This window comes from Poecile atricapillus, chromosome 1, assembly GCF_030490865.1.
Source record: "Poecile atricapillus isolate bPoeAtr1 chromosome 1, bPoeAtr1.hap1, whole genome shotgun sequence".
Taxonomy (NCBI): Eukaryota; Metazoa; Chordata; class Aves; order Passeriformes; family Paridae; genus Poecile; species Poecile atricapillus.
In genome coordinates, this window is record NC_081249.1 from 140,206,627 (window position 1) to 140,219,017 (window position 12,391).

A 12,391-nucleotide genomic window follows, 5' to 3' on the forward strand; every position below is an offset into this window, starting at 1 on the left:
AAAGAAAACCAAACTCCAAAGTAATGCTGATCAGCAAGAATCATGATGACCAGCAAAAATAGTGCTGACCAGCAGAGAATAAAATTGTGCAAGAACATATTCTAAGAAGGCGGAACCAGGGAGGGAAAACGCTTTGAATATGCATTAACCCCTCACAGCAGGGGAAGATAAAAGGGAGGGTCCCTGAGATACCAGGTGTGTTCCTGGCAACTGGCCAGGGCACCCGGCCGTTTTAACCCTTTGCTTTATTTCTTTTGTCTCCTAATTGTCTTTTTATTTATATTAAATTCTTTTTATAATTTATTAAGTGAATCTCGTTTTTAAGAACTAGAACAGGAAAGGAGAAGTTCAGGTCTTGCTGTGTAACTGAAAAGCATTAGAGGGGAAAAGGCGCGATGTGTTCTTCAGAGCTCTCTTCACCCAGCTGCTGGCAGTGCTGGCATTCTCTGTGCATGGCTGCAGGGACGGCTTCGTTTGCGCTGGGCACAAAGTAGTCCCCTCGAGCCGTCGTGGCCAGTGTTCCAGTGTGCCCCGGACAAACAGCACCTCTTTAAAACTGAAGCGTTCAGCGTGTCGCCACACGGCGCTTGTTGGCATTTAACGCCGGTCTTGTGCTCGGGACAGCGGCTCCGCCGTTACCGGGGCTGCCAGGGGTGCGGGAAGCCGCCGTTGGCCGTACCCGGCTCCCCGCGCGGGGCAGTCGGTGCGCGGCGCTGTAACGGCGCTCCAGGGCCGCGGCCCCGGGGCTGCTCCGGGACTGCGAGAGCTCCGGCCGGCGGCTCCCGCTTCCTCCTCGGGCACCGCCCCCGCCCCGCCCCCGGCGCGGCCGCACCGGCCCGAGCGCGCGGCACCGCCCGCTCCCAAAATGGCGGCGGCGGCCGTTCCGCTTCCGGGGGCTGCGAGCAGGCCGGGATTGGGGAAGATGGCGGCGGCTGGAGCGTCCGGGCGGGGCGGGTTGGGGCGCGTATGGGTCTTCTCTGGTTGGGCCCTGGGTCTGTGCTCGCTGCTGGCCTCGGGGACGCGGCCCGCCGCTGCCACCACCCACTGGGTGGTCACCGAGGACGGGAAGATCCAGCAGCAGGTGAGTGGCCCTAGGAACGCTGCTGCGGAGGCACGGAGAGCCCCTGTCCGCGCCGCCGCTCTCCCATAGCCCCGCTCTGTCCCGAGCCTTGCGGCGCGGGACACGGGGCTCCTGGGGCCGGTGTCAAGCCCAGCCTGTTCCCGCGGCCGTGCAGCAGCCGGGCGGCGGTGCCGGTCTCTTCCGCGACCCCGGCACGGGGGTCTCCCGCGGCGAGCTGGCGGCGCTTGTGAAACGTGGCTTGAATCCTCCGGGGTGAGGCAACGGGGAGGGGCGGTCGGAGGGTCGGGGCGAGCCGACGATGGATGTCGGCTGGAACTCTGTTTGGAGCAGCGGCGGTTCTTGCCTAGGGGCCGCTCTCGGGGAGTCTCCGGCACGAGGCCGAGTCCCGCTTTGGTGGTGAAAGCAGCGGTACCGCAGCCCCGGCCCGCAGCCGGGACCCGAGCGGGGCCGGCCCCGGGCATCCCCGGACTCCTCGCCGCGGGGAGGAGATGTCAGTGAGTTTGCGATTTTTCACGTCCAGCTGCACCCCACCCGGGCGCTTTTCTTTCCTCCTGGAAGTAGGGAAGAAGCGGTGGCGTGTGTGCTCGGTGCAGGAGCACATGCACGCCCTGTGGGTTTGTTTAGTCAAAATGTCTTATTTTGATAGTGGGCTGTGCCTCACGTTCACTAAGCGGCTTGAAAGAGTCGATCTGTATCTCGTGTTTAGGCTTTTTCTTAGTTGCTTGCCTTCCTTTTTGTTGTAAAGGGAGCAGAAGTTTACTTTTGTGTCAGATCTGTCCGTTTCCCTGTGGAGTGGAAGAGTTGATTGCTGGAGTAAGCAATGTGGCCTTTCCTCTGTAGAAAAGAGTGGAGACATGAATGAATGTCCATTATCACCTTCCATTTGTGAAGATTTTAATCGGGTTTTCCTGTCAAAATGCATTAAGATCCTCAGACAGGTGCAGCAGACTTTTCTCTGCAGGAAACTCCTGCTTTCTTTATGCTTCTTGGACTTTTCGCCTGTCTGGGTGGATCCAGGTGCTCTAACACCCTCATTAATAATAAATTAATTAATGACAACAGTTCCAGTGCTATCTCATTTCCTTTCCTCACTTAACATAGTGAGAAAGCGGTGCAAGTATATGATAATGGTCTGGAAGCATCTGTGTGTATATACTGAGTGTATATTATAACATCTGAGTCAGGTGTTGATTTTGATTATTGCATGAAAAGCAGCTGTGACTTGGAAAAATCCAATTAGATAAAATGGCTTGAAAACCTTATTAGCTGAATTCATTACTGATTTTAAGGAATGGTGTTGCACCATGTCAGCTAACTGATGCTACGGGTAGAAGCTTCCACTGTACTGTTGCTATGCATTAGTCTTTTCTATTACAGTTCCAAATGCTTTGTAAGCAGGGGCATCCCCATGTTCCCTCTGTCAAGTTCTCAAAGCCTGTAAGTGAGGTGAGAAAACAGTATCTGTGGAATAACTTCTCTTACTTGCATGGTCAAAATTCATTCACCCATTTCCAGCAAGGAAATTCCAGTTATAATTATGTTATTACTTGGAATGTGGGGAGCCAGATTCTTCAGTACCCAGAATGTAGTGCTGGGAATTGTCGAGTGAGTTTTTTGTAATTAGATGCATTTTGGTATCTGTTACTGTCATGTCACTGGCTCTCATGAACATTAAATTTGTGGTTATTGCTATTGCCAATCCTGCATAACACCTCTGAATTTCCTTTTTTCCCCTCACTTGTGTTTTGGGGAATTGCTGGACCAGTTTTTTAGTGAACATCAATGTTGTTTTAAGTACCATAATGTAGCACTGCTTCAATAGTTAACAGCAAAAGCAAGTCTCCACATGTCCAGCAACGGGCAGGAATTGTTGTCCCACTCTACATTGCACTGGTGCAGTCACACCTTGAGTGCTGCGTGCAGTTTTGGGTGCCTCGGGATAAGGACATTAAACTCTTAGACTGCGCCCTCCCAGAGGAGAGCAACCAGAAGGATGGAAGCTCTCAAGGGTTAGACTTACAAGAAGCAGCTGAGGTCACTCAGCTTGTTCAGCTTAGTTCTGAGGAGACCTCATCCAAGCCTCAACTTCCTCAAGCGAGGCAATGGAGGGGCAAGTGCTGATCTCCTCTCTGGTGAGAGGACACAAGGAAATGGAATGAAGCTGTGCCAGAGAAAGTTCAGACTGAACATTAGGAAAGGTTCTTCACAGACAGGTCAATGGAATAGGCTCCCCAGCAAAGTGGTCACAGCACCAAATGTGTCAGAGGTCAAGCAGCATCTCGGCAGGATTCATAACATCTTGGAGAATTCATAAGTGATTTATCGGTTCATTAGTAGAACCACAATATTCCAAAATATTTAAGCTCTCCTCCTAATACCGAGGACTTATTAACAGGACAAAAGCCTCAAACTTCACTGCAGAGCATTCCTTTGCTTTAATTTTTCAGAATATTCTTCATTAAGTTGTTACACATTGTGAGAACTCACAGGTCCATTCCAACTTGAGATACTCTTATTTGTTGGCAGTGGGAACCTCTGCGTGCTGTGTGCTCCAGGGCCCTCACCACCTCAGATGGGCTGTGCTGGCCCTCCAAGTGAGGACAGAAACCTGAAGCAGGCACCTTCACATAGGTGCCTGGTGGAGGGGCACAGTCTCACCCCTTGCCCAGTTGGCTCCAGACTTGCTGCAGCAGCTCAGGGTGCAGTTGGCTGCCTCAGCTGCGAGGGCTTGCTGCTGCCTCACCACTAGCTTTCTCCCCACCAGAACCCAAATGCCATTTCTGAAAAGTGTTTTTCATTCAGCCCCAGTATTTCCTGGCGCATGGGGCTATTTCATCCCATGGGCTTGTGTTACCATTGTTGACTTCATGAGACTGGGGAATTGCTGACAGGGCCCTTTCTCCAGCACCTTGTCTTGCTGCAGCCCTGCAATGGCCACGCTACCCCACGTTTGCAGAGTACACCAAGCTTGTGGTTCTCTTTTACCCACTGTCAGTAGTAAAGACCTGTGTTAGTAATGATTGGTATTGATCACTGAGGGATATTGCTGGTGATCAGATGTTGTTGGACCTTGCACTGCTCATTGCAATGCTTCCAGCACAGCAGTCTCTGACTGGAAGTGGCTGCTGATGGCAAAGAATGGTATTTTTTGGAATTTGCATCTATATGATTTAATTTTGGAAATATTAAGTATAATAAATATTAATGTATTACTCTTAATAAAATTATTACTAATAAAAATAATAAATACTAATTCTTAAAGTCTGAAACGCGTCTTCAAAGATTACCTTTTTAGAGAGGTACAGGCTTGGTCTTCATTTGAACTACTTGAGTTTATCTGAGTGAAGCCTGTATAATTAAGATGTAGGCAAAACTTAATTGATGGTAAGACACAAACATTCCCACTGCTAAATGAGCCACTATCTGTGAAAATGCAGATGAGCACCAGTGACAACTGACTTCCTTGTAGCTTTGAGTTTGCTACTGTGAGCTTTATTTTCCTTGTTACCAATGTGCATTGTGGATGAGGAGCTGACATCAGGAGTCACAGATCCTGACCTAAATACAGAATGTAGTTGCTGGAATGTGTTTGAGGGAAGAAAGGTGAGATTATTATATGTTATTGACCTAAAATCTCTTAGCTGTTTCTCCTTACAGTGCAGCAAGGGTGCAAGCATTTAACATGAGACTACATTCAAGCATTCAAGTGAGATTGACTTTTCTGTGACGCAAGACCACAGGTATACCCTGGCTCAGACTTGATTTCCTAATGGTACAATAACCTGGCAGCAGTGACAAAATTAACACAGACTGAACAATTTTCCATATATCAGCAAGATCTCATCTAGTAAACAGGAGTACTTGCTAAGTAGTTACTGTTTTTCAAGTTTCTAGTGAGCATTTCTAAATGACAAAAGAAATTACTGGCAGTGCATGTAATACTTCCAAGTCTCAGCCATCAAGAAAAAAAACATCAAGCTGTATCTGTTGCTCTAGTAGCTGGTTTTCAGATCAAAGACATCATTCTCTGGATCAGTTCATGTCCTTCTTTTAGTCTGAGTCTACCTTCAAATGTGTGCTTGCAAAGCCAGGGACTAAATAATCGTCTCTCTTTAATGAGATTATATCTGCTCAGTGCACATGTTTATAAGCCATTTCACAACTCACAGTATAAAGTTCAGGCTAATATATAACTGATTTTAGACAGTGCTTGTAGGGAAGCTAGTCACTCTACAGAAATATTAGTGTACTTCAAGAGAAGAGAGAAACTTGGCATAAAGAGAGGACAGACAGCTGTCAAATTAAATGCAATGCAGAATATAGTCATTCATAGCTTTAATGGTGGGGACCAGCTGCTACCATGGCTCAGAGACTTGACACGAGAGCTAAGGTAGGGTCTTGCTAGAGATGCCTTGATGGAGGTAATTCAAACTGATCAAGCCAGTGGGGACTCAAAGGACTGCCTTGTTGTGGACTGCTGTAAACTCTGAAGAAGTTAGAGTAATTAAACTAAAAGAAGCACAGAGACCTTCCAGGCAGATGATCCAAAGCAGGATTGGGAAAGTGTTGTCAGGAGCAAAGAGCCCCTGGCAAGGAATCTGAGTTGGCAAAAAGTTGTTTTAGTTTTAATATGTTGTCATGTGTTTTGAGGTTCATGAGAGATGATCTGGAGAGAAGAGTCAAAGAGCAATGCTGGCTAGCTTATTTGGGACTAAGACAACCAGCTGCTCAACAAATGTGACGTCTGAATTTCCTGCAGTGCTGTAGTATGCTTCAGTCTGGCTTGGTGCAGTAGAGAGGGGAGACAGTACCTACCAGTTGTTCATTTGGTTGCAGATTTGAGTGCAAGAGCACCTCGAGCAAGGCAAGTTGATTCATGGGTGGCTTTAGAGCTAGTTAATGCATTACTCTGTCTGGCATCTGAGTGCACATGTATGCTAACAGGTTGGTATGAGAGCAGTGGTCCATGTGCTCAAGAATACAGGAAAAGCAGCCATCCAAACCCAAGGAAAGCTGTGATTCTAGTGCAGCCAAATAAAAAGTATTTGCTGCTTACAAAAGCATCTTCTGTGATACATTTAAGTAGTCAGTCCTATCTTAAAAATGACAGGTGAATGTTTGCTTTGCTCTTACTCTAAAAGTTAGTTTGCTTGGTTATGTGAACTCCTATTTGACTGAATTTCTTACCCTTCCAAGTCTATTGTGTGCGAAAAAACAGCAACAACAAGGAAACAAAAAACCCCACACACATACACCAAAAAAAGTTGTTCATTTTTACTGAAGTGTGTAAGGTGGAACCATGCCTTCCCCAAAGCAGTTGTCAGTGCCTCCTTATGAGGGTGTGCAAAGACACCTGAGCTGATTCGTTTGAATGTTCTGTTCTAGTGAACATCTAGTGAACATCTAGTTTGTAACTTTTCTCTAAAAAGTCCTTTTTCTGTTTCTCTGTTTCTGCTGCATCTCTTCTGTATTTTTCTTTTTATTCTTGGATTTCTTAGCCTCCTTTGGACTGAATTCTTTTGGGATCCTCCCTCGTGGGGAGCCTTGCTTATCTCAGTTCTTATGATTTGAAGAAAACTCTCGAGCTCGTTAGAATCTTGTTTCTCGTGTTTATTTACAGGTGATCACAAAACTTAACAGGTCTCTCCAGGCTGGCTACACAAGGTTAATCTTTGCAATTTGGTACATTTCTTTCTTCTGATGGTACAAACAAGGCCTTGTGGCACACTTCGTGTCTGATGCACAAAATGGCCCCGAACTACGCAGTTCTTTTATCTTTATACCTATTTTTACCCAATTAACAATAGACACGTATATTATTTTTCTAAATGACCCAATGACCCATCACCTCTGTGATGCACTGCGGCATTTTCTACCCAATCACTTACAATTACCCAAAAACCTCTGGGAGAAGAACATGAAGAAGAAAGAAGAAGGGATAAGGGACAACACCTTAAATCTTCCATCTTGTCTCCTGTTCTCTAAACTAACTTTTTCACCCAGTGATTTAAAAAAACTTCTTAATCTATACACCTACACTTTTAGCTTTTTTCATCTAACTTTAACATTTGTTTTCATGTATCACCATGAAAACATGCTCATGAATTTCATATTATATGAAATTCAGTGTTTTTCTAGATCTTATAACTAAGTATCTGAAACAAGGGCACACACTCTGTATTCCAGACTCCAACATAGTTCACTAGATGTTATCCAGCCTTGGGGTGAAGAGCTGCAGCAGGATGGTTCTGAGGCATAAGGTAAGGTTTTCCTCAAGGAAAGGAATACTTTTTCTGGTTTAGAACTTCTCTCTTGATCACCAGAGGAGCATAGGCCTTCATGTGGTATGAAAAAATAGTAGTTTAAAAAAAATAAATCTCTTCAAATCTTCTGCCTTTACATAAGTGTATAAGAAATTATTGAACCTGAATGCTTTGTAGTTGCCAGTATCTTTGTCCCAGGTGGGGATTTAGAGCACTGTCTGCTCCCAGGGGAGCACAGCCTATGTATTTCTGTGTCACTGTGAACATCACGACTAGATCTGAATTTATAAAAATAGGCCTTGTATGATGTATGTGGCATCAGAAATTCAAATGCTTCATTCAGTGGAGCAGCGGTGGTGAAGTTGCTTCCACTGCTCTCAACTCGGCAGTCAGAGATTTGCATCTGAGGTGGAGGAGCTAAGAGGCAGATCCCAAGGGCTGCTGAGCTGCAGCTGTTGGTGGCTGTGCCCCTCACACCTGCCACAGCCCAGCACGTAATTTTATGCCAGGTTTTGACTGCTGACAGAAAAGCTTTAGTGCAGAGATGTCTGGATTTAGCTGAGCTTGATAATACACGGCAAGGTGGTTCAGGCTGTAAGTCCAGAATGCTGTAGCAGTGTCTCTGACCGTGTGTAGGCATGTCCTGCTCATTCCTCAACTCCTGGTGTTTCCATACAGCCTTTGTCCTCTCGACACAGTGTGTTCCCAGGTCCCTTTTCTCTTAGGATCCTCACACTTGGATTTCCTGGCCTCTCATCCTGTTTATTGTCACCTTTAAAATAAGGATTGGACGATCTGAAAAGATGATATGAATCATCTGTTCAAAACTGGTTATTCTGTGGTGAGAGTTATGCTTGGTGCCTGGAATGCCTTCCCTGTATTGTGAACTTCACAGCAGAACGGTGGCCTTGGAATTGGCCCAAGCACATGTTTGCATAAAGACCCCACCAAAGCCCAAAAGAGCAAAGTCAGCAAGACTGAAATCCACTGTTATTTCATGTACCTGCTCGCTTTAAAAATACACTGCTGGAGAAAGTAATTTCCCTCAAAGTTTAACAGAAAAAAAAAAAGGGTTTTCTGTTGCTCATTTGCTGAAGGAGTTACTGCTCAGGGTTAATCTTTTTTAGGTATCTTGTAAGTAGCAATAAGTCTTAAGTAAGCAATAATTTGTCTTCCTGTCTGTATTTTCAATATTAGAAGACTTGAAATTTTTAGGATTTAGCAGTGAGCAGACATCAAGAACCAGTCTGCTTTTATAAAAAAAGTACTTGTTCATTACAGATGTATATCTGAATGATCTCTCCATCTCTTGTTTTCATTCAGCTAAGCATATGGCTACTGAAGAATATAAACCTTACCTAGAATATCAAACTTGGAAATTTATACCCTTAAGTATGACCAGCAACACATTGGGCTCATGGTGTTCCAAATAAAGTCTTGTTTTCCTTTGATGTATTTAGATCTCTGTTGAGCAGAGCTGTTCAGTAGTACTGCAATTTTGTTAGGTTTTATTTCTGAAGTGCTACAGGTGTTAAAAATTTGTGTTTTCCCTGTAGCACAGCTGGTATTAATATCAAAATATCTAGTGCTGTTTGCTAACAGGTTCTGCAGCATTAAGCTTTTAAATGGCTCAATACTTAATAAAAACTCATTTCTACATCATTTGTCTGTGTGAATTTTTCAGTGACATCCCTTGGAAATAGTAGGTATCTTCTGACACTGCCTGGTCATCATTTGGATAAGTCACGTTATTTATTTTCCAGTTTTGTAGTTTGTCTTGCACTGATACCTGTACAGATTTTTTTGCAGCTTCCTCAGAAATTTCATGTAGCATCATGTTGGAGTGTAAAGTATTTCAAGACAGCAAGAATATACCAAAAGACAGGCACCAGTTTTCAGATCCTTGGCTCCCCCTCAAGACTGCAAGAAGTTCCAACTCGTTGGAGGGGGAATTGCCTTTATTTTGTACAGTGGCAAAACATGCACTGCCTATAAAACAAATATGGAGAGTCCATTTTTCTGTACACCATCATTTGATACAGTGTGTTTTTCAGCTTCTTTCTCTAATAGTCTGCCTTCTGCATGTAGTATAATGCTTTTAGGATGTGCAGAGGCACAGAACAGCAGAACAGCTGTTTTGATTTTGATTTGCCTGTGCCTCAGTTAACAGTGGGGTTTCCACAGTATTTAAAAAGAAGTCTTATTTTAAAATAGTTGACTAAGGCATTAATCAACCCTTATTTAAAGAATTTACTTCCTAGTGCTGGATTGTTGGGAAAAATATGGTGCAAGATTTGGCAAAGCTTTCAAGTCTAATTGTTGAGAGACTTTGATATATGGAGGTAACATAGGAGATTCTGAAACTTCAGGGTTCGATTAAACTCAATGTCTTTTTTCATTACACAAATTCTTTGTGTTTCTTGCTGAATAAGGTTCTTGGTGTACTTTGTGACAGTGAATACATTTGTACTATGCTTTATAAAGAAACTTTCACCTTTGGACAAAGTTGAACAGAGAACACTTATTCTAGAAGTGTTTTTACTGGCAGGCTTTCTGCAGTCTTAACTATAGTAGCTGTCAAAATTCAAAGAAAGCTTTTCAGCACAACTGTTTTTTTCCCTGTTTACTGTATTGGAATTGAAGTCAAATTCTTGCATTTCAAGCACTTCATCTTGAATGCCGCAATTTCAGCACTTTGGAGGAGGAGTAAATGAATGTCTTTCTTTGCTATCAGCCAAACAGTTTGAGTTAAAAATGAGTAAGTTGGACAAAGCATCTGTTCTGGTGCAGGAGGCTCCACTCTCCACACCATGAGGCTGTGTTTGTTATGTAGGTTGATGTCTGTTCTGTTGCATCTCAGAGGAACCTTGTGGAAAGTTGGTTATGTTTTGAAAAAGATGATCTTAGTCACAATATCTGTGTGTTTTTCACTCATTTGACTGAATCAGGTGATGAGGCTGGATCTGAGATGAGTAAGTTTCAGTTCAAAAGCCACCTTCAAAGTCACTACAGAGAAATGCGTAATGAAAAGCTTACCAGGTGCCTACCAGAGCTGCTTTATCACTCTTCAGCTGCATAGGGGAGAGAAAACACCAGAGAAAGCTCAAGAGTTTGGATAAGGAACAGGGACAGAACACTCACCAGTTGCCACCACAGGCAGAACAGACTCAACTTGAGGAAAGTAGTTAGTTTATTACAAATCAGATCAGAGTAGAGTAATGAGAAATAAAAGAAAATCTTCAAAATACCTTCCCCCAACCCATCCTTTTATTCCTGGACTTAGCCTTATACCTGATTCCCTCTATACACTCACTCCTCCAGTGTGGCTCCTTCCCATGCGATGTCACAGGGTCCCTCCCACAAGATGCCATCTTTCAGGAGCAGGCTGCTCCAGTGTGAATCCCCTGGAGGTCTGCAGATCCTGCCAAAAATCCTGCTCCAATGTGGGCTTCCCATGGGTTCACAACCTCTTTTGGGTGTCCACCTGCTCTGATGTGAGGTTCTCCCTAGGCTGCACGTGGATCTCTGCTTGCTGGTGGACTGCAGGGGACAGCCTGCCTCATTGTGGTCTTCACAACAGTCTGTAGGGAAATCTCGGCTCTGGTGCCTGGAGCACCTTCTCCACTCCTTCTCCGGTGACCTTGGTATTTACAGAGCTGTTTCTCTTGCATATCCTCACTTCTCTCTTTTCTGGCCGCAATAACTTCTTTTACCTTCTTAAATGTGTTATCCCAGCAGTGCTACCACAGTCACTGATGGGCTTGGCCTTGGCCAGCAGCGAGTCCATCTTGGAGCCAGCTGGAGTGTTCTTTCTCGGACTTAAGGGAGGCTTTTGGCAGCTTCTCACAGAAGGCACCCATTGCCATGCAAACCCAATACAACTAAAATTCTGTGTTAGGAGCTTTGTGTTTGCACGCTAGTAAGGTTAGCTATTAGGCTGAAGGATTCTGCTGTTACTAGAAAGTACTTGCTGGTGACAAACTGAGTCAGATGTGGAAAAGAAAATCTGAAGACTGAAGAAAAATATCCTTGACTGGGATGATTTCCTGGTGGATTACCATAACTTCATTAATTAATTCAGTGATATTGCTGTTTGTTGAAACTTTGGTTTCTGCTGCCAGATAGTAGTTGATGGGAGTGTGGTACTTCCTGCATTGCTTTCCTGTCAACCCACACACACTGGGTTGATAACATACCACTCTAAATTCTCCAATACTAAATTCAGACTGAACTCTCAATGAGACTGTCTTACCAAAAGTTAAAAACAGAAGCCGACCCTGAATATCATTCTGTTTCTGAATGAATGATAAGCCAAGATCCTTCATCTTTCAGAATAAGGTTTTCTAGTTGGTGACACCTGCATAACTTTTCTCCAAAAATGTCTGTCCAGATGCTGTTTGTCACTGAAAGCAGAGCTGATAGTTGACTTTGCCTGTGTAGTATCATGCATGCAGCCTTTAGATGTCAGATGAGCAGTGCTATTTTGGAATGGGTGATGAAGTGCTTTAAATACAGTGAAACTCATTTTCTTTTCAAATTCAACTTTCATTCATTTGCACATACCATGGTTGTTTCTTCAGCAAATGAGGCATAAACCTACATAATTGCTACATTCAGTGCATAGCTCTGGCTTTGTGTGCAACCAGTTCAAAGTGAGGTGGGGCCCATAGGAGGAAATAGGAAATATGACCATGAATAAAATGCTGTAGACTTTAATACTTTGACTAACAAAATCATTAGACTTTTTTTGAAATGGTGTTTTCTATACGTCTCTGCATCATGATGGATACTTGGTCATCCTTTATTTGCAACAGTAGAATCCATTATCTCCAAATTCATAGCGTAAAAATGGACTAGTGTCAGTAGCACCCATTATTTTCTATTCACCTGGTGATATAAGAGAATGAACTTGCTAAGGGAGAAAATGAGTTATATGTAACTGCTTGGGCTGTACAGGTAGCCACTGATCAAAATGGATCCATACTAAAAGAAGCACTGCAGCTTTTGCTTTGGAAAGAAATACTTAGCCAGATTTAGCCAAAAGCAT

General features: G+C 44.1%; 1 protein-coding gene across 2 annotated transcripts in view; it reads left to right on the top strand.

Moving 5' to 3' along the window:
* Positions 1–850: 850 nt before the first annotated feature.
* TTC17 (tetratricopeptide repeat domain 17) overlaps positions 851–12,391 on the top strand; it is a 55,280-nt gene continuing 43,739 nt past the window's right edge. For both annotated transcript variants that reach the window (XM_058830012.1, XM_058830013.1), the window contains exon 1: positions 851–1,081. In XM_058830012.1, the coding sequence (XP_058685995.1) occupies positions 866–1,081 (216 nt within the window). In that variant the 5' untranslated portion in view covers positions 851–865. The remainder of the gene's footprint in view (positions 1,082–12,391) is intronic.